This window comes from Coregonus clupeaformis, chromosome 35, assembly GCF_020615455.1.
Source record: "Coregonus clupeaformis isolate EN_2021a chromosome 35, ASM2061545v1, whole genome shotgun sequence".
Taxonomy (NCBI): Eukaryota; Metazoa; Chordata; class Actinopteri; order Salmoniformes; family Salmonidae; genus Coregonus; species Coregonus clupeaformis.
In genome coordinates, this window is record NC_059226.1 from 31,787,188 (window position 1) to 31,809,535 (window position 22,348).

Consider the following 22,348-nt stretch of genomic DNA (forward strand, 5'->3'; position numbering starts at 1 on the left):
AGATAGGATAGGAGAGACCCCTCCGCCCCCTTTGGACATCGAGGGGGCCCCGGCGTACCGGGTCCGGACCATCTTGGACTCGAGGCGCCGGAGGAGTGGTCTCCAGTATCTCGTGGAGTGGGAGGGGTACGGTCCGGAGGAACGGTGCTGGGTACCCAGGAGGGACATACTCGATCCATCCCTCCTGACTGAGTTTCACCATGGGCATCCCACGCGCCCGGGTCCGCGTCCTCCTGGCCGTCCCCGAGGCCGGGGTCGGCGCACGGCTGGAGCCGCGCGTCAAGGGGGGGGTACTGTCACGGTTTCGGCCGAGACTGCTCCTCCTCCTGGTTCGGGCAGGCTTCGGCGAGCGCCGTCCCCGGAGTACTAGCTGCCACCGCTCTATGTTTCTGCAGTCGATTGCTTTTGTCTGTCTGTATCACCTGTGGCCATTTGTGTGTTGATTGCGTGCCCTATAAGTTCCTTGTTTTGTGTTAGTATTATTGTGTGTTGTTTTCACTGTCATGCTGTTCGGAGCTACGTGTTTGCACTCTGTTTGTTTTATGTTTAGTGTTTACGCGTGTATGCGTAATTCTCCCTCACCTCTTGTTTTGTCGAGGTCGTGTTACTTTTGGACAGTCGACTTTGGATTATTAAAGTCTGTTGGACTTAACCTCTGTGTCCTGCGCCTGACTCCTCCACCACATCCACATCGGTTCCCTTCTGACACTTATCACATGATCCAACAACGGTACAACCTTAGAAAACTCATATTCTCTACTTTCTCACCCATGATGTACGTCTACGTTTGGGTGAGCAAGTTCATACGTATATAACGTTAGGAATTTATAGGTACATCCCAAATAATCCCTTCGTGGTGTTTTTAGCCAATTCTTAATCGACACAAATCACTTCTTCAAACTTTTTACCCGTGGAACCAAAAAATAGACTGTCATTTCCCGGACACTGCCCTTTCCTTTATCTCTGCAGTCGCGATGGTTATGACCTGTATTGTTACAGTATTTACACGGGGCCCCACACTCTCTTGCAAAATGACCTTCCTTGATACAGTTAAAGCACTTCCTCTTATCTCCTCCCCTATTCTGCCTCCCTGGCTTATTATAGCTCTCTAATCTCTTCAACTCTCTGTGTTTAAATTCTCTAGTCTTTCCTGACTCTCTCTCTCTATTCAGTTCTTTTCTCAGCCTGTCCATTTCCTCCCTACTCTCCCTGAGTTCTGTAAGTTCTTTCTCTAAAACTTCCCCCTCTTTCTTATCTTTACTGGCCTCCCTACTCTCCCCCCCTGCTTCCCCCTCTTCCAACATTCCGGCTTGGCCGTCATATGGTGGAGGAGGTGCGGGGACCAGTCCTAATTTCCTCCTACACACAACAACGTTATCATCAGGGTTTTCTTTCCAAGCCTGTTCTGCTAAGACTGGATATAACCTTTCTGCCCTCTGCTCTGGGGGAGGCACTGAAACCTCAACTTTCACTTCATTTTCTCTCTGCATAACTCCCTTTTTCCTTCTCTGTCCTTCCTCTCTCTTCCGAGCCTCCAAGAGCCATACTCTCGCTGTGTCTAGCCCCTCCTCTCGCTGTTTCTTCAAATCCGTTCCGTAGTTTACATGCATCTGTCTAATCATAGCCTCTAATTTCTCTACATCGAGATGCCCAATAAATCCATACCTCTTCTCCCAAATGGATCCATAATAAATATTCATTTGATCTCTTCCTAACATGTATCTTTCATCCCCCGTTAATCCTCGGACCTCTTTAGAATATTTATTTCCCATGGTAGAAAAAGAAGAAATCCCCCCGTTTCCCTTATCATTTAGTAATAATTCAATCAATAATTATTTTCCTTGGGACTTATTATTAGGTGCGACTTTTGAGCAAATGTTATGGTCAGCTTTTGTAATCAACCATTTAAATTATTCAACCCGTAACCCAGAGTGTTTTAAGACCCCAGTTTCATGAAATGGATGGGACATCCATTTTTTCTCACGCGACCTATTTTAGTCCCTTCCTTGAAACAATTGATTATCGCGTATTTCGATGGATCATTAGGTCTCACACGTACATTGGGGGAAAAAAGTATTTAGTCAGCCACCAATTGTGCAAGTTCTCCCACTTAAAAAGATGAGAGAGGCCTGTAATTTTCATCATAGGTACACGTCAACTATGACAGACAAATTGAGGAAAATAAATCCAGAAAATCAAATTGTAGGATTTTTAATGAATTTATTTGCAAATTATGGTGGAAAATAAGTATTTGGTCACCTACAAACAAGCAAGATTTCTGGCTCTCACAGACCTGTAACTTCTTCTTTAAAAGGCTCCTCTGTTCTCCACTCGTTACCTGTATTAATGGCACCTGTTTTAACTTGTTATCAGTATAAAAGACACCTGTCCACAACCTCAAACAGTCACACTCCAAACTCCACTATGGCCAAGACCAAAGAGCTGTCAAAGGACACCAGAAACAAAATTGTAGACCTGCACCAGGCTGGGAAGACTGAATCTGCAATAGGTAAGCAGATTGGTTTGAAGAAATCAACTGTGGGAGCAATTATTAGGAAATGGAAGATATACAAGACCACTGATAATCTCCCTCGATCTGGGGCTCCACGCAAGATCTCACCCCGTGGGGTCAAAATGATCACAAGAACGGTGAGCAAAAATCCCAGAACCACACGGGGGGACCTAGTGAATGACCTGCAGAGAGCTGGGACCAAAGTAACAAAGCCTACCATCAGTAACACACTACGCCACCAGGGACTCAAATCCTGCAGTGCCAGACGTGTCCCCCTGCTTAAGCCAGTACATGTCCAGGCCCGTCTGAAGTTTGCTAGAGTGCATTTGGATGATCCAGAAGAGGATTGGGAGAATGTAATATGGTCAGATGAAACCAAAATAGAACTTTTTGGTAAAAACTCAACTCGTCGTGTTTGGAGGACAAAGAATGCTGAGTTGCATCCAAAGAACACCATACCTACTGTGAAGCATGGGGGTGGAAACATCATGCTTTGGGGCTGTTTTTCTGCAAAGGGACCAGGACAACTGATCCGTGTAAAGGAAAGAATGAATGGGGCCATGTATCGTGAGATTTTGAGTGAAAACCTCCTTCCATCAGCAAGGGTATTGAAGATGAAACGTGGCTGGGTCATTCAGCACGACAATGATCCCAAACACACCGCCCGGGCAACGAAGGAGTGGCTTTGTAAGAAGCATTTCAAGATCCTGGAGTGGCCTAGCCAGTCTCCAGATCTCAACCCCATAGAAAATCTTTGGAGGGAGTTGAAAGTCTGTGTTGCCCAGCGACAGCCCCAAAACATCACTGCTCTAGAGGAGATCTGCATGGAGGAATGGGCCAAAATACCAGCAACAGTGTGTGAAAACCTTGTGAAGACTTATAGAAAACGTTTGACCTGTGTCATTGCCAACAAAGGGTATATAACAAAGTATTGAGAAACTTTTGTTATTGACCAAATACTTATTTTCCACCATAATTTGCAAATAAATTCATTAGAAATCCTACAATGTGATTTTCTGGATTTTCTTTTCTAATTTTGTCTGTCATAGTTGACGTGTACCTATGATGAAAATTACAGGCTTCTCTCATCTTTTTAAGTGGGAGAACTTGCACAATTGGTGGCTGACTAAATACTTTTTTCCCCCACTGCATACAACCTTATATGATTTTTTGCTAACTCTATCCGTAACCCAGAGGTCGTAAAGCTCTAGTTTCACGAAACAGACAGAGTCCCAGTTGTTTATGCAAATCCCCAGTTGTTTATGACTCTTGACTTGTTTAATGTATCTATCTCACACGATGATAATTATCTCCCTTCCTGTTTATATTGTAAACACTGTACCCTGTACAATCTCAATATTAACTAGTTTATATTGGTATTGTCCTATTACCTTGAGTCATTTCGGACCCCCTTCCTTCCTTTACTTAAGTTACTGTGCTATACCACTCACATTTTATCCCTATCTAGAATATGGCAAGTCTTATGAGATTTTGGTAATTATTCTCTGCCCTTCACAATAATTACTATTCTTATACAAGTTCAAATCATTTCACCAGTTTCTCAGTCCCCTTCATCCTGGAATGTTTGTCTCAGCAGTTTCTAACTCACCCCCTCTGTTAGTGGCTTTATAATGATAACCCTAACACAGTCATCATCAGTATTGGGGTGAACAATTTTTGTCATAATCATAATTCCTCTATCAGCTGAAGAGACAGTGGATTGCACAATCAGATGTAACAGAGTAAATAGGCATTTTAAGGTCATATATTTAGCCTGTGGTAAATTGTGGAATAGACGCGAATGCGGTTTTAACCAATCAGCATACAGGATTTGATCCACCTGTAGTATAAATATAAAACAGTCCATCGGTCATCGGATGTAAACCTTCAAAAGACAGTTAAACAGTGACAACTAGCGGCTGTTCAGGCTAATGAACGCCAATATCCCAAAAGTTACTTTGGCATTGTTTGTATATTCAGAATCGTCTTAAACATTAACTTCATTTTACCCATTGATACGTGGCTAGAAGTGTGCATCGACCTCTGATCATTTGGGCATCATTTTGCTATGTTGCTAACTGATGTGATCAGTATCTTTCCTGGACCAAATCATGTCATAGCACATTTTACACGGACCTTAAACAATGACGGATTCGTGGAACTACACGGCGCATGCGTGAGTCAGATCATGGATCTTTAGAAATAATGATAGACTCGTCTGTTAAGTAAAGGAATCTGTTAGTCTATTCACATGCCTAGTATTGTTATTATTTCTTATCCAGTTCAACCTGCATCCTAAATAACTGAACGTCATTTCTCGGTATCTGTCATTTGTTGATACGTGCGAAGGAATCATGTTTACCTCGCAAACTTCAATGCAAACGTCCTCCTTCCAAGATTCAATTGACGTGGAAGAAAAGGATACGGATTATGACAACGAAGAGATGGGATATAATCAGAAAATACAGTTGAACTGTTACTATACCATTTATCTCTACCAAGGCACCAGGTAATCTTCTCCATCTGAATGTTCTGGTTGAGTGTATCTAGCTTTACATGACTTGCCTAGGTAAATAAAGGTTAAATAAAACATAAATAAAAATCAAGAAATGTGTTTTGATAGTACACAATGGCATTATTACACTAAACTAGGGCATTATCTGGTATGCAAATATCTGCGGATGACGTGTAATGTTTACTTGCCTTAGCTACTAGGCTATAGAGAATCTATGGACCTCGGCCCCTCACCCTTCTCCATAGGGATGAATGGACATTCATTACCAATCACACTAATGTCTGACTTTGTTGATATTATTAGACTCATTGGAGGTTGCAGGTTTTCACAATGTACAGTATTCATGCTCTGACTGGCTGTATACATACACTGTCATTAGTGGAGGCTGATGGGAGCAACTGTAGGAGGATGGGTTCATTGTAATGGCTGGTATGGAATCAATGGAACGGTATCAAACATATGGAAACAACATGTTGTTCCATTTATTCCATTCCAGCCATTACAATGAACCCATCGTCCTATAGCTCCTCCCACCAGCCTCCTCTGACTGTCATAACGTCATCAAGTTAGTCCAGCTGCATATTGAGGCCAATTTCTCTGTCACTTTATAACCACTTTCTCCCAAATTAACTGGTTCTCGGTGGACATCAGCTGTGGATCCTGCTGCTGACTTACTGTACTGTCAGTTCAGACTTGCTGTTCTGTTCTCCACTAACTAACCACCAAGTCATGAGTAAAGTAACTACCTACAGTACCTGTCTAGATCTGAGGCAGCTGCAGAGGGCAACGTGGCATGGAGCCAGAGAAGAACAGATTCCACAGCCAGTACCAGTCAGGAAGACTTTAGGTAACCAAGGTCTACCCGTGACCCGTCCATCCGTTTCTCTAGTGGTTGTATTTCTGTGGCTTTCAGTGTTGTGCTTCTCTGTTGAATCCAAACCTATCAACCTGGAATCAACTCAGATTATTTCCTGATTGATGCTGTGTTCTGTCTTTCTACCCATCATGATGTCGTCAGTGTGCTGCTGGCTATCTGGGATATGGAGTCACAAAGCCTAGTACCTATCTACCTCCTTCTGTATACACTGATCATGCTACTTATTTTGGGATGTCCTTTTTCTATGACGTGAAGTTTTTTAAGATTATGTAATGATGATGATATAGTAATGTGATATGATGTTATTAAAACATGTTATATTTCAGTGTCACATCATGCATCTTACATAGTGACCAGAAGGAAAGAGAAGTGGGAAGGAAGGTTTGAAATAGGCTCTGTGACTCACATGGGAAACTGGAAGATTATTTTTCACTATATCTGTATCTAGCCTTCATGTTGTGTTGACGTGGCATTTGGTCATCGGCTTCCTTCTTCATCTCCTCTTTGGCTGTCCACTTCCTCATCAGCTCTGATTGGTCGCCTGTTACTCTGTTTCCATCGTAACTGACTCTTTCCCCACCCACAGCCTCACCCTAGTGGACAGCAGCCTGCCGGCAGAGGCGGAGCCAGAGCTACGATGCTACATCTCCCGGAGGCTGAGCAAAGGAGCCCTGCTGGGGGGCATGGGAAACATTGCCACAGTGGAGCTCAGGTGACCTTAACTAACTTAAACTAAGGGCCCCATTCCAAACCAACCCATCTCTCCTTTCCTTAGGATCTTGTTGAACCTAATTTCAAACCAATCCAGCTTTAATATCCTTAGGAAGCAGTTGACCCCCTCTCACAGATCTAATTGCTTAGGTTTGGGATCAGCAATATAGTAACTGTATATAGAAATGTGTATATAGGCTTGTGTGTCTCTGGCTCTATCTAGCCAAGCAAGGTCTTGGTGTGGAATCAGACCTAAGTATTCTCTCCTTATGTATACATCTGAAGCAATGTGGCACCAATTAGCCTGCACACTTCTAAAGTAATGTAAACCTAGTGTTTTACATTCATAATAAATATGTGTTTGTTGTCCCATCCAAGTGTCCCAGAGGCGGCGGTGGGATGTTACTGCTGTCTCCTGGAGCAGGAGAGATCCCCAGAGCAGCTCGACGCAGACGGCAATGGCTATGTGATCTGCCTCATGGGAGGCTCTGAGAAAGGCCTCAACCTATATCCTTTACAGGCTAACGCAGCTCTTTCTGAATCATAATAATGTAGTCAGTCTAGACTTGTATTGTGTAGATGGGTACTGAAACTCATAAACCATTAATCATTCAACTGTAAACCATTTCCTTAATCAACTGTACATTCAGACTCGAACTGGACAAGTACGTGCAAGGTCTGCAGAGCAGTCTACAGACTCCTGAGGTAAGCAGGAAGTGGAATCACCAAAATAATATAATTGTACTGGATTCTATCATCTCTTGGACAGGGCTCCTTTGTAATAAACACATTTCTATCTGAAGGGGACTCACCTAGGTTGTGTTCAGTAGGGGGTAAAAACGTTTTGAAACGGGGAGGTACTACCTGAAGTTGTCCAATAAGAACACCGATTTTTCTTCTCCATTGTGAAACGTTTAGCTATCAGTGTGCCCTACTTAACACCACCCTAGATAGATAAATAGAAAATGACTACAAAAATAGGTAGTCCCATGTCCCTGTGTGTATGGTTATAACAGTGTTATATCTCTCTCTCTCTCTCTCTCTCGCTCTCTGTGTGTGTCTGTGTGTGTGTGTGTGTGTGTGTGTGTGTGTGTGTGTGTGTGTGTGTGTGTGTGTGTGTGTGTGTTGTGTAGCTGGTGAACCTAGAGACCGAGATCAGGCCCTACCTGAGCATGTGGTACGAGGAGTCGGTGATGCACATCCACAGAGTGGTGCAGATGGTCCAGGGGAGCATCAGCTTCCTGCTACATGCTGTGAGTCACCTTTGACCCCTCATTTGACCATTACCATAGTGATTAATTCCCCCTGCACCAGTGATTCCCCCTGCACCAGTGATTCCCCCTGCACCAGTGATTCCCCCTGCACCAGTGATCCCCCCTGTACCAGTGATTCCCCCTGCACCAGTGATCCCCCCTGCACCAGTGATCCCCCCTGCACCAGTGATCCCCCCTGCACCAGTGATTCCCCCATGTACCAGTGATTCCCCCCGTACCAGTGATTCCCCCCCCGTACCAGTGATTCCCCCCGTACCAGTGATTCCCCCCGTACCAGTGATTCCCCCCGTACCAGTGATCCCCCCCGTACCAGTGATCCCCCCCCTGTACCAGTGATTCCCCTTGTACCAGTGATTCCCCCTCCTTCTTTCAATACATTTACTTCCCCTCCATGTTCCATGTTTACTTACTAGGGCTGTGTCCACTAGCTAAAGCTGTAATTTAGTATTTACTGACTAGTAGCCATCTTGCTTGACAAAACAAATGAGAAAAAGGAAGTGGAAACATAAAAATGCGAAATGGGACATTCTCAACGTATTGTATCCTCACAAAACATCTTCACGATTGTTGGCGTCAGTCACGCAAGTGCATAGTTCAAAGCGCTATGTTGCTCATAGGGTTACCACTGTATAGCTTAGAGCAGAAATAAAGTTCCAAGAGTAATTGTTGACTGGTTGTCATTGTAGGATAATGTTTTGTTTAAGCTATAACGCTGATCAGGCCCATGTCATTGTTTTGAAGGCTCTGAGTCACATACACGTGGAGGTCACCAATGCAGATGACAGGACCAAGGCTGATGTTGCTAGGTGAGTTACTTTAAAGGTCCAGTCCAAATAGGTTTTTCTGTTAAATTATGTTTAATAAATTAGTATCACTTCTGAAAATAATCTGAAAACACCTAGTCTTTATTCCTGTGGTTAAACTATAAGAATATACAGTATTCTGTGAATCTGAATGAATATGGTTCATGTGTGTGTAGGTTCATTAAGGCAGCCAGTCTGCAGGGTCTGGTCCAGGAGGACACTACCACAGCCTCTCTGTGTAAGGCCTCAGAGGCCCTTACTGACCTGATCATAGACTGCTCCACCAGCCCTGCTACACTCTCCAACACAGGTCTGTGTGACTGCTCTAACCTGTGTACATATACATATACACACGGTCATAAATATACACACACACACACAGGTCTCTGTAACTGCTCTAACCTGTGTACATATACAGTGAGGGAAAAAAGTATTTGATCCCCTGCTGATTTTGTACGTTTGCCCACTGACAAAGAAATGATCAGTCTATAATTTTAATGGTAGGTTTATTTGAACAGTGAGAGACAGAATAACAACAAAAAAATCCAGAAAAACGCATGTCAAAAATGTTATAAATTGATTTGCAGATTTCTGGCTCCCAGGTGTCTTTTATACAGGTAACGAGCTGAGATTAGGAGCACACTCTTAAAGGGAGTGCTCCTAATCTCAGTTTGTTACCTGTATAAAAGACACCTGTCCACAGAAGCAATCAATCAATCAGATTCCAAACTCTCCACCATGGCCAAGACCAAAGAGCTCTCCAAGGATGTCAGGGACAAGATTGTAGACCTACACAAGGCTGGAATGGGCTACAAGACCATCGCCAAGCAGCTTGGTGAGAAGGTGACAACAGTTGGTGCGATTATTCGCAAATGGAAGAAACACAAAATAACTGTCAATCTCCCTCGGCCTGGGGCTCCATGCAAGATCTCACCTCGTGGAGTTGCAATGATCATGAGAACGGTGAGGAATCAGCCCAGAACTACACGGGAGGATCTTGTCAATGATCTCAAGGCAGCTGGGACCATAGTCACCAAGAAAACAATTGGTAACACACTAGGCCGTGAAGGACTGAAATCCTGCAGCGCCCGCAAGGTCCCCCTGCTCAAGAAAGCACATATACAGGCCCGTCTGAAGTTTGCCAATGAACATCTGAATGATTCAGAGGAGAACTGGGTGAAAGTGTTGTGGTCAGATGAGACCAAAATGAAGCTCTTTGGCATCAACTCAACTCGCCGTGTTTGGAGGAGAAGGAATGCTGCCTATGACCCCAAGAACACCATCCCCACAGTCAAACATGGAGGTGGAAACATTATGCTTTGGGGGTGTTTTTATGCTAAGGGCACAGGACAACTTCACCGCATCAAAGGGACGATGGACGGCGCCATGTACCGTCAAATCTTGGGTGAGAACCTCCTTCCCTCAGCCAGGGCATTGAAAATGGGTCGTGGATGGGTATTCCAGCATGACAATGACCCAAAACACACGGCCAAGGCAACAAAGGAGTGGCTCAAGAAAAAGCACATTAAGGTCCTGGAGTGGCCTAGCCAGTCTCCAGACCTTAATCCCATAGAACATCTGTGGAGGGAGCTGAAGGTTCGAGTTGCCAAACGTCAGCCTCAAAACCTTAATGACTTGGAGAAGATCTGCAAAGAGGAGTGGGACAAAATCCCTCCTGAGATGTGTGCAGACCTGGTGGCCAACTACAAGAAACGTCTGACCTCTGTGATTGCCAACAAGGGTTTTGCCACCAAGTACTAAGTCATGTTTTGCAGAGGGGTCAAATACTTATTTCCCTCAATAAAATGCAAATCAATTAATAACATTTTTGACATGCGTTTTTCTGGATTTTGTTGTTGTTATTCTGTCTCTCACTGTTCAAATAAATCTACCATTAAAATTATAGACTGATCATTTCTTTGTCAGTGGGCAAACGTACAAAATCAGCAGGGGATCAAATACTTTTTTCCCTCACTGTATACACACACACACACAGGTCTGTGTAACTGCTCTAACCTGTGTACATATACACACGGTCATAAATATACACACACACACAGGTCTATTGGAACGGCTCTAACAAACACAGACACTCTCCCTCAGTCACAAATATAGATCTGTGTTACAGCTGTAGCCACACCACTCTACAAAACAGTCTTTGTACATGTACAGACACAGACATAGAATCGCCAATACATTTTCCATGGATGATCGTCAGACTACACACTGGCTAATCTCTCCGTCATCCGTCTCACAACCTTTTCCCACAGTCAGTAACCGTTTCTGTGACGACTGGATCCAGTCATTCCTGAACGCAGCAGAGCGCTGTAACCCTTTCCTCCTCAGACAGATCCTGGAGAACTTCAAACTCAAGGTGGGCAAACGCACAGCACACAGACAAGTGGATCATTTTAAAACATTATATAAATACTGTATGTCCACGCCATGTTTTAAATGGCTTACTGTTGTCTCATCCATGCTCTTTCTCTCTCCCCCTGTCTCTCCAGGCCATCCAGGACATGAACAGTCTGAAGCGGTTCATCCGTCAGGCCGAGTCGAGTCACTACGCTCTGTTCCGCTGCTGCCAGTTCCTGCAGGGCTGTGGGAATGGGGACGTGCTGCTCCAGAACGCCCACGCCGAGCACAGCGACCTCCCCGAGGCCTGCAGCATCATCCGCGTGCTGGACGAGTTCCTCAGCGAACAGCAGGCCCAGGGATGAGGGACACTGACATACCGCAGCCACCAGGGCGGCAATAGTTCAACTCTAATCGACACTGACATACCGCAGCCACCAGGGCGGCACTAGTTCAACTCTAATCGACACTGACATACCGCAGCCACCAGGGCGGCGATAGTTCTACTCTAATCGACACTGACATACCGCAGCCACCAGGGCGGCACTTTTCCTTTACCTTTTCCTTGACCTTTGGTGTTTTACAAACATGTTGTTGTTATATTTGAAGGGGTCAGTGTCTTCCATTTGCGGTGTGATTGAATAGCATTTACCCGGAAGAAACAGACCAAGTATGTTGCATCTGAATCAGAATTAACTGTAAAAACCAGAAAGATCCAAAGTCATGCTAACACTAGTGTTTTCTTTGCTAGTATTAAAACATGCAGTACTATAAACGAATGGAAACACTATCAGTATGTTTAACCCATACTATAAATCTCAACATCGAAATAATTTGTTTCGCTTATCTTACATCATGTCCAAATGTTGTATGTTTTTTATTTATTATTAGTGTTGCTTGCTTGCCTTTTGTCTGCATGGCAGTGTGCTAGCTACATACTACAGTACAAGCCTGCTTTTCTGCATAGTGGAATCACTTTAATTAGCTTTTGTTACTTACTCAATTTCACTGCTGCTTTTTGTATTTCTGTTGCTGACTGCAGTCTTTGTCTTATCTAAAGATACCCCTTAATCTGGTTAATCCTTACATTCCTTATTACGGGAATATTACAGTGTTGTAGTGGCAAAAATGTGTTGTAGATCTACTTCACAGGAGGCTGCTGAGGGGAGGACGGCTCATAATAATAATAGCCAGAACGCATGGAAACCATGTGTTTGATACCATTCCACTCATTCCTCTCCAGCCATTACCATGAGCCCGTCCTCCCAAATTAAGGTGCCACCAACCTTCTGTGATCTACTTTCACTGTATATTAAGTTACAAAAATTACCTTCACAACTCTTCACCAGCCCTATTATAATGAAATAATGTTCAGGGCAAAATAACCCACATTATTTATTGTGCCTGTATGACAGCAACTAAGTAGGATATATTTTCCTATCAATGTGTCTACATCTCTAAAAGTACATAATGGTGAAAATGAAGCAATATTGTCTGTGAAGGTGTGCCCTTTAAACTGTGAACCAAGTGACATGTTAGTTGGTGTGCTATTGTATTGGACAATGTTGACTGACCATACAACCGTTAACTGTGCATTTAAATATCCTGTACAATTTCATGTCTATCATATTGATCTGTAGTTTGTCTTGTATATAAGCTGAAACAAATAGTAATGTGAATCCTCTGTGTGGACTGAATCATGAATATGTGGTCTGATTTCTGTCCATATGAAAGGATAGGGTCCCAGTTTACCTATATAATTATGGCCCTGCCTACACCTAACGACTTGTTTTTTAAATGATATGAGCAAAAAAGATTCCACTTTATTTGGAGTGTCAAGCCAGACAAAATTAAATGGGCCTATTTATATAATGAATATGATTTCGGAGTGCAGAAATTATTAAATATTAAAGCATTAGACCTCTCACTAAAGGCTTCAATCATACAAAAACTATACTTAAATTCGAACTGGTTCTTTAGTAGATTAGTAAGAATGGCCTTTTTCCCTTCATTCAGATTACAACCTCTCACTTTCAGTTATTTGAAAATGAAATAATCTAAAAAAATATCGCTATTTTTAAAACAAGCAAATATTATAACAAATATTATGGTTAAACTCAAATATACTAATTGATAATTTTTTTTAAACATTATTTTTGGATTTAAAAAAACCCAGTATAATCTTTGTAAATTATATCATAAATAGGACTGGTGGAGTTATGTCACACATGCAGTTAACAAAAATATATGGAAAGGTCTGCTCTATCCAAAATTACAACCAACTGATTGCAGCATTACCGCAAAAATGGAGGAGGCAAGTAGAAGGGGGAGGAGGTAAGGAACTTGTCTGTCAGCCCTGCATTAAAGACTAACATTTTTCTAAAGAAAATTGTGAAAATAACAAAGTAAACCAGTTTCATTTAAGGACCAAAAAATGGACAGCTGCGCCGTACAGGTTGCAAAATAGTTGGGAGGAGATTTTCGATGTACCGATTCCATGGCACATAGTTTATGAACTGAAATACAAAATGACACCGGATTCAAAACGTAGCGTTTTTCCATTTAAATTATTATACATAATTCTTACAACCAATAGAATGTTATATATACAACCATCCCAGCTCTGCAGATTTTTCTGTGAAGAGACAGAATCATTAGAGCACTTGTTTTGGTACTGCCCAAATGTAGCTTGTTTTGGTCGCAGGTTCAGAGATGGCTGAAAAATTGCAACATTTACTTGGAGCTAACTCTGCAAATAGCGCTGCTGGGTGATTTGAAAACTCATAGTCAATCGATCAATAATATAATAATACTCTTAGCAAAGGTGTTTATCTTTAATTTACAATCTGTAGAATCTATGAGGATAGAAAGGTTCAGAACTTTTGTGAAACATCACAGTGCAGTAGAAAAATATGTGGCAGCTAGAAATCAAAACTGGATGGTCTTCATAGATAGATGGGAGGGGTTGAGGGTAGCTGAAGGCTGGGACTAAAAACAAACAAAAGATAACTAATGTAAAATATATTGTCTGTGAAATGTATATATTATGTATAACCTGGAAGTGGAAGCCTAAGTATTGTTGTCCATTAGTTTACTCCAATTAGGGGAGGGGTGGTAGGGTTAGGGGAAAATAATAAAGAAGCAAAATATATTTAAAATAATATATACTGTATATATTTACAAAAAAAATACATGGGGTATTGGAAATGATGTAGACAGTTAAATTGATAGAAGCCACAATCTATCTGCAATATTAAAACTGATCTGCCCCGTCAAAAAGAAGAATAGGGTCCGCCTGAATACTACAGTACCTCTCTCCTGGCATTATACAGTGGGGGAAAAAAGTATTTAGTCAGCCACCAATTGTGCAAGTTCTCCCACTTAAAAAGATGAGAGAGGCCTGTAATTTTCATCATAGGTACACGTCAACTATGACAGACAAAATGAGAAAAAAAATTCCTGAATATCACATTGTAGGATTTTTAATGAATTTATTTGCAAATTATGGTGGAAAATAAGTATTTGGTCAATAACAAAAGTTTCTCAATACTTTGTTATATACCCTTTGTTGGCAATGACACAGGTCAAACGTTTTCTGTAAGTATTCACAAGGTTTTCACACACTGTTGCTGGTATTTTGGCCCATTCCTCCATGCAGATCTCCTCTAGAGCAGTGATGTTTTGGGGCTGTCGCTGGGCAACACAGACTTTCAACTCCCTCCAAAGATTTTCTATGGGGTTGAGATCTGGAGACTGGCTAGGCCACTCCAGGACCTTGAAATGCTTCTTACGAAGCCACTCCTTCGTTGCCCGGGCGGTGTGTTTGGGATCATTGTCATGCTGAAAGACCCAGCCACGTTTCATCTTCAATGCCCTTGCTGATGGAAGGAGGTTTTCACTCAAAAATCTCACGATACATGGCCCCATTCATTCTTTCCTTTACACGGATCAGTCGTCCTGGTCCCTTTGCAGAAAAACAGCCCCAAAGCATGATGTTTCCACCCCCATGCTTCACAGTAGGTATGGTGTTCTTTGGATGCAACTCAGCATTCTTTGTCCTCCAAACACGACGAGTTGAGTTTTTACCAAAAAAGTTATATTTTGGTTTCATCTGACCATATGACATTCTCCCAATCCTCTTCTGGATCATCCAAATGCACTCTAGCAAACTTCAGACGGGCCTGGACATGTACTGGCTTAAGCAGGGGGACACGTCTGGCATTGCAGGATTTGAGTCCCTGGTGGCGTAGTGTGTTACTGATGGTAGGCTTTGTTACTTTGGTCCCAGCTCTCTGCAGGTCATTCACTAGGTCCCCCTGTGTGGTTCTGGGATTTTTGCTCACCGTTCTTGTGATCATTTTGACCCCACGGGGTGAGATCTTGCGTGGAGCCCCAGATCGAGGGAGATTGTCAGTGGTCTTGTATGTCTTCCATTTCCTAATAATTGCTCCCACAGTTGATTTCTTCAAACCAAGCTGCTTACCTATTGCTGATTCAGTCTTCCCAGCCTGGTGCAGGTCTACAATTTTGTTTCTGGTGTCCTTTGACAGCTCTTTGGTCTTGGCCATAGTGGAGTTTGGAGTGTGACTGTTTGAGGTTGTGGACAGGTGTCTTTTATACTGATAACAAGTTCAAACAGGTGCCATTAATACAGGTAATGAGTGGAGGACAGAGGAGCCTCTTAAAGAAGAAGTTACAGGTCTGTGAGAGCCAGAAATCTTGCTTGTTTGTAGGTGACCAAATACTTATTTTCCACCATAATTTGCAAATAAATTCATAAAAAATCCTACAATGTGATTTTCTGGATTTTTTTTCCTCAATTTGTCTGTCATAGTTGACGTGTACCTATGATGAAAATTACAGGCCTCTCTCCTCTTTTTAAGTGGGAGAACTTGCACAATTGGTGGCTGACTAAATACTTTTTTCCCCCACTGTATACTAAGTGAAAAAAACACTTTAAGACCGTATAAAGTGAAGTATTTAATATGGTATTTCATTGACAGTAGATTATATTAAAAGAGATGTCAATAGTGTCAGACGGCGTGGATGTGGTGTAGGAATCAATCGCAGGACACAGAGGCTAGTCCAAAAGTCTTTGGTCAAGACAAAATGACACGGCTACAAAACAGAGCCGGAGGCACGAGAAAATTACGCACACTGCGTAAACGAGCTAAATGCAACCAACGCGCACAACAAGTGCGGACTCTCTATAAACAAAACAAATAGAGGAAAATGTACTGACTGCTCCAGCTGACAAAAGAACAACTACACACAAACACATGACAGAAACAACGAGAACTTAAAGGACACATAATCAACACTAAACGAGAACAGGTGTACCAAACAGACCAAACCAAACAAACATCAAAAACAAAGAACGGTGGCAGCTAGTACTCCGGAGACGACGACCGCCGAAGCCTGCCCGAACAAGGAGAAGGAGCAGCCTCGGCCGAAACCGTGACAAATAGAATAGAATATCATGACATATTAGATTTATTCCATAAAATGTAAACATATTTACATCTCTAACAGAATGCATCAAGCTTTATAGAACCATTTGAATGAGGATAACACAGTCTATATTATCCAGAGTCTATACCAGCCTATACTATATACCAGTCCTAAGAGCCATGATGAGCCAGCCCGTAGGCCTCCACAGAGCCAGTAGGAGCACCTGTTATCCAGCCCACCGTCCCTCCGCCCAGACTGGCCATCATGTCATCCAGGAGGCCCCTGTCCTCCACCGGTATCTCACCTCCAGGGTAAGGCTCTGCAATGAAAGTGAGGGATAAAGACGTGTGTGTTTCTGTTAATACTGACGAGGAGTCTGGTTAGGATTTGCATGGGGTAGATAGGGGGGAAATAGTGTCTACTTTGCTTCTGGTTCTACACATTCCTTTAAATAGAAGTATACCATTCTCAGGATATGTTAGGGCTCTATTCAATCGGTGTCGCGGAAGTGCAGCCTTACAGCGTGATTTACATTTAAAGGCAATGTTAGCGGAGACTGCATTCGCGTTAAACGCTGCATATGTCGGCTCAATCGGAAATGACCTTTACATCGTGCTATTCAAGGATATAGATTGAAAAGGCCCTTACATTTGTGTGTCTATAAAATTAGCGGCTAACAAATGTATGAAAAGGGAATTAGAACTCTGCTGTCATACTCACCAAGTGTGTGTTCAGACATTTTCCTCATTAGGGAACTGGGGACGTCATAGATGCTCTCTGTCATCTCACTATAATCTGAGATAGAACATGAAAATAAACCCAAATACACATTCATTTGCTGAATTAATTAAAAACCCAATACATTGAAAAAGATACATTTTCATAATCTCACTTTGGCAGTCACTTGCCCTCCTGTTGGACAATGGGAAGTCATAGAGGCCCTCTCCATCTGTCAAATCTTCATCTGTTTGGTTGATGTGATACTCAGCTAGAGAGGAAATAGCAGGTAGGTTTTTGGTCATTTATCAAACACAGACCATTAACATAAGTCATTATCATGTAATATGACATCTACTGGTATTTTGTATCATATACAGTGGTCTCCATAATGGAATGATTCATGACATTTATGATTGATCATTTATTGATTTATGAGATATAATGACACACTGATGTGACCATGAGGGTAGTACTCACAGTTCCGGGGGGCTGGTAGAATGTCGTAGTGACCCTCTTCCTCGTTATGCTCCTCCTCCTCTTCTTCTTCTCTCTTCTCCTCACATCTCCCACTAAGTCTATGGACACTGTTCTTATCCTCCTCTCCACCTGAAATGACAGTGAGAAGATGTTGTCGTGTTTCAGAGCTGAAGATACAGCTTGGCTCACCACCTCAACACCAAAGCATTAAATGCCACAACGTGACCATTTCCTCTTTCCACTAGACAACAATACCATTGACCCCCTCCAACTGCTTGGCACAGCAAATGTGAATGAAAAAACAAACATATTTCTACACTTAAGTTTTGCTGAGTTTACACAGGATTTAGCACCCCATTGATGCTCTACTTACAATGTGAGATGGTGTTCTGGCATATGGCTTCCTCACTACTGAGCTTGTCAGTGAGGGAGAGAGAGAGGGTAGCCCTGTGCCCCAGATTTTGGTCAGGGGTGAGGGGGCCAGAGAGGCAGTGGGTACTCCTGTCCCCCTGGTCTAGGTCTTTGTCAGGGTTGAAGGGGGTGAGAGGTGCAGAGAGGGTTCGATGAACCCCAAGTGGTTCCATCATGCTGTCACATTCTGAGCTGCTATAGGTGCTGGAGTGACCTCTGACCCTCAGGTCATCAGACCTCACATCCTGCTGTCTGGAGACAAAACAGAAAGACAGGCAACACTCAAATGGACAGAAATAAAACTAATGTTTCCCGCACTATATTACTAAACCAACCTTTAGGCAAATAATGCCTTCCAAGGCACTCAAATAACGGCTCATAATAATGGCTAGAACGGTGCTCATGGAATGGCATCAAACACATAGAAACGTGTTTGATACCATTCCACCTATTCCGCTCCGACCATTACCACGAGCCCATCCTCCCCAATTAAGGTGCCACCAACCTCCTGTGCTGTCTGCATAGCCAATCCTCCCATATATATATAGTAGTTTCAGGCTTCAATTACACCTGCACAGATGGCATCTATTCTACCACTGTGATTGTTACAACAAGTTATTTTTGACGGTATAACTTACGATGCTTATAGGTTATTTAGCCTAATTTGAATGAACTTATTGGAAGTCGTTCTAGATACAGTTGATGTCGGAAGTTTACATACACTTAGGTTGGAATTATTAAAACTCGTTTTTCAACCACTCCACAAATTTCTTGTTAACAAACTATAGTTTTGGCAAGTCGGTTAGGACATCTACCTTGTGCATGACACAAGTAATTTTTCCAACAATTGTTTACAGACAGAATATTTCACTTATAATTCACTGTATCACAATTCCAGTGGGTCAGAGGTTTACATACACTAAGTTGACGGTGCCTTTAAACAGCTTGGAAAATTCCAGAAAATGATGTCATGGCTTTAGAAGATTCCGATAGGCTAATTGACATAATTTGAGTCAATTGGAGGTGTACCTGTGGATGTATTTCAAGGCCTACCTTCAAACTCAGTGACTCTTTGCTTGACATCATGGGAAAATCAAAAGAAATCAGCCAAGACCTCAGAAAAAAAATGGTAGACCTCCACAAGTCTGGTTCATCCTTGAGAGCAATTTCCAAACGCCTGAAGGTACCACGTTCATCTGTACAAACAATAGTACGCAAGTATAAACACCATGGGACCACGCAGCCGTCATACCGCTCAGGACGGAGACGCGTTCTGTCTCCTAGAGATGAACATACTTTGGTGCGAAAAGTGCAAATCAATCCCAGAACAACAGCAAAGGACCTTGTGAAGATGCTGGAGGAAACAGGTAGAAATGTATCTATATCCACAGTAAAACGAATCCTATATCGACATAACCTGAAAGGCCGCTCAGCAAGGAAGAAGCCACTGCTCCAAAACCGCCATAAAAAAGCCAGACTACGGTTTGCAACTGCACATGGGGACAAAGATTGTACTTTTTGGAGGAATGTCCTCTGGTAGGGGTGCTTTGCTGCAGGAGGGACTGGTGCACTTCACAAAATAGATGGCATCATGAGGAAGGAAAATTATATGGATATATTGAAGCAACATCTCAAGACATCAGTCAGGAAGTTAAAGCTTGGTCGCAAATGGTTCTTCCAAATGGACAATGACCCCAAGCATACTTCCAAAGTTGTGGCAAAATGGCTTAAGGACTACAAAGTCAAGGTATTGGAGTGGCCATCACAAAGCCCTGACCTCAATCCTATAGAAAATGTGTGGGCAGAACTGAAAAAGCGTGATCGAGCAAGGAGGCCTGCAAACCTGACTCATTTACACCAGCTCTGTCCGAAGGAATGGGCCAAAATTCACCCAATTTATTGTGGGAAGCTTGTGGAAGGCTACCCGAAACGTTTGACCCAAGTTAAACAATTTAAAGGCAATGCTACCAAATACTAATTGAGTGTATGTAAACTTCTGACCCACTGGGAATGTGATGAAAGAAATAAAAGCTGAAATAAATCATTCTCTCTACTATTATTCTGACATTTCATATTCTTAAAATAAAGTGGTGATCCTAACTGACCTAAGACAGGGAATATTTACTAGGATTAAATGTCAGGAATTGTGAAAAACTGAGTTTAAATGTATTTGGCTAAGGTGTACGTAAACTTCCGACTTCAACTGTATGAGCACCTGATAACAACTGTGTAATGTAATGACATACAGTGCAGTAGTGTTTCAATAATCCTGAGCTTTCTGTTACCGTATGCAGCCTGGGTCTGTACCCCCTGGGCCTGAGAGATGCATGGCCCTCCACAGCTGGCCAATCCACTCCGTCCTCAGATCAGCTGTCTCTGCAGCCTACAGACACATGGTCAGGTGGTAGCAGGGATGAATTTAGTACATTGTTACAGTCGGAGCTAAAAATATCATCATAGTTGTTGGAGGAAGTGTTAAATTACTTTAAGCAATTCAAGTACTGTTTAATACAGCTGGGCAGCAGGTAGCCTAGCGGTTAAGAGCGTTGGGTTAATAACTAAAAGGTTGCTGATCCCCAAGCCAACTAGGTGCAAATTCTAGGCGCAAGGCACCTAACCCTAACTGCTCCTGTAAGTTGCTCTGGATAAGAGTGTCTGCTAAATGACTAAAATATAAACAGATGATAAAATAATTGAATATAATACAGTTGAATAGATATTTCTGAACAATAGACACTTGTAGAGATAGCTTCTTCACCTGGTAGTTTAATTCGGGAAATTCCCATCAGTCAGTATGAAGTGACAGTAACAGACCACATCCTGAAAGCACAGGGCAGCCTGCACAGCCCACACCACACTGTTCTGTACACCTGAAAGTGGGAGTAGAGCTGTCTGTGTGACTCACCAGTACTTTCCTCTTCCCATTCTTCATGGTGATTTCAAAGACGTAGTGCTTACCCTTCTCCCTCTGAATCTCACGCACAGACTGCACCTGACCCAACAACAACATATCTATTTCAAACATAAAGTGCTATACTTAAGCAATATGGTCAATATACCATGGCTAAGGGTTGTTCTTATGTATGACGCAACACGGAGTGCCTGGATACAGCCCTTAGCCGTGGTATATTGGCCATATATCACAAGCCCCCGCAGTGCCTTATTGCTATTATAAATTGGTTACCAACGTAATTAGAGCAGTTAAAATAAATGGTGTGTAATGCTCATTGAATACAAGGAAAAGTATAATAAAGTCCAGGACAATTGTTCCTTTCTCTCCTTAAAGATAGAAGGACCATGAAGGCTTTGTTCCTTTCTGTCTGTCTAGAAGGACCATGAAGGCTTTCCCACCAACTGAAATAAAACCAGTTTGACTTACAGTGTAGATGTAGTACAGGCCTCTTAGGTGTGACTGTGGGGGACAGAGAAGATTATCAGACTATTATTACTTTGAACAGTGTAAATAACATTAAACTCCCCCTGAAAACATTAAGGGACTTCTCACAACTGAACGATACTCACAGCACTCCCATGTTTCCTAGTGTAGAAGAACAGTGTTGTGTTTTGGAGCCTGAACCAATAGGTTGCCCACTTCATTTTCTAAAAGAGAAAAAACAAAACACAGACTCAGTGTCCCGCCAGATAGTGAAGACTTGATTCTAGATACAAACCATGACTGACTGGCAATAACAGAGTTAAACACAGTAGTATGGAATACATTGGCATAAATACAAAGCAGTATACAAAAATATTGGAAAAATCATTGTTCCACTGAGAATTATCTGTTTACCTCCCTTAGCGGTCACTTGTAAGTATTCATGACAACAGTTGTAAGTATTCATCAACAAGTAAACTGAGTACAGTAATTGAGCTGTTGTTAATGTGACAAGTTTTTCTACATATTTGAGAGCTTTGTTTTACCAGTGTATCTTTCCTTTTCTTCAAGAAGCCCTCAAAAAGCAGCTGTTTCTTCTCCGTTGACATAGTTTCAGAAGTTAACACTTATTCTAAATCCTCTTATTAGTTATTGTTCAGTATCACCAGTCTATGGGTGACTTCCCCCTTTCACTGAGAACTGGGATTTCACTGGTTCCATCACCTGCCCACTTCTCCATTCTGACTCACAAAAGGCTTGTTTGTTCCTGTCGTGTCCCGTCGGATGTTGGTGGCTATTGCTGTCAATCAAAGAGTCCGCTTAGGCTGCACCTTGATTAGAAGCTTTTATTAATATCACAAGTGTAC

General features: G+C 42.4%; 2 protein-coding genes across 4 annotated transcripts; one reads left to right on the forward strand and one right to left on the reverse strand.

Annotated features, from left to right (window-relative positions):
• Positions 1-4,780: 4,780 nt before the first annotated feature.
• On the forward strand, positions 4,781-12,726 carry LOC121551434 (protein Njmu-R1). Of its 3 annotated transcripts, XM_041864086.2 has the most exons (11): positions 4,781-5,021; positions 5,791-5,874; positions 6,491-6,616; positions 6,994-7,122; positions 7,260-7,320; positions 7,749-7,868; positions 8,631-8,695; positions 8,869-9,002; positions 10,963-11,066; positions 11,200-11,450; positions 11,500-12,726. In XM_041864086.2, exons 1-10 carry the CDS (start codon positions 4,867-4,869, stop codon positions 11,410-11,412), a joined length of 1,191 nt encoding a protein of 396 aa, XP_041720020.1. In that variant the 5' UTR covers positions 4,781-4,866; the 3' UTR covers positions 11,413-11,450; positions 11,500-12,726. The 3 variants fall into 3 exon arrangements, with proteins under 3 accessions (XP_041720020.1, XP_041720019.1, XP_041720021.1); XM_041864085.2 differs by having other exon boundaries at positions 11,200-12,726; XM_041864087.2 differs by lacking the exon at positions 5,791-5,874 and having other exon boundaries at positions 11,200-12,726.
• A 3,739-nt stretch (positions 12,727-16,465) lies between these two features.
• On the reverse strand, positions 16,466-22,098 carry LOC121551696. Its single transcript, XM_041864415.1, has 10 exons — positions 22,028-22,098; positions 21,629-21,706; positions 21,486-21,518; positions 21,012-21,098; positions 20,392-20,489; positions 18,069-18,358; positions 17,696-17,824; positions 17,391-17,486; positions 17,219-17,293; positions 16,466-16,817 (listed from the first exon to the last, which is right to left on the reverse strand). Exons 1-10 carry the CDS (start codon positions 22,088-22,090, stop codon positions 16,669-16,671), a joined length of 1,098 nt encoding a protein of 365 aa, XP_041720349.1. The 5' UTR covers positions 22,091-22,098; the 3' UTR covers positions 16,466-16,668.
• Positions 22,099-22,348: the final 250 nt, after the last annotated feature.

Excerpts from the sequence above, each read along its gene's own strand:
- LOC121551434 (XM_041864085.2), top strand. The coding sequence starts at position 4,867 with ATGTTTACCTCGCAAACTTCAATGCAAACGTCCTCCTTCCAAGATTCA. Across the intron at positions 7,321-7,748 it reads GCAGTCTACAGACTCCTGAG|CTGGTGAACCTAGAGACCGA; the intron begins GTAAGCAGGAAG and ends TGTGTTGTGTAG. Across the intron at positions 8,696-8,868 it reads ACCAAGGCTGATGTTGCTAG|GTTCATTAAGGCAGCCAGTC; the intron begins GTGAGTTACTTT and ends ATGTGTGTGTAG.
- LOC121551696 (XM_041864415.1), bottom strand. The coding sequence starts at position 22,090 with ATGTCAACGGAGAAGAAACAGCTGCTTTTTGAGGGCTTCTTGAAGAAA. Across the intron at positions 21,707-22,027 it reads AGAAAAGGAAAGATACACTG|AAAATGAAGTGGGCAACCTA; the intron begins GTAAAACAAAGC and ends TTTCTCTTTTAG. Across the intron at positions 16,818-17,218 it reads AATGTCTGAACACACACTTG|AGCCTTACCCTGGAGGTGAG; the intron begins GTGAGTATGACA and ends CTTTCATTGCAG.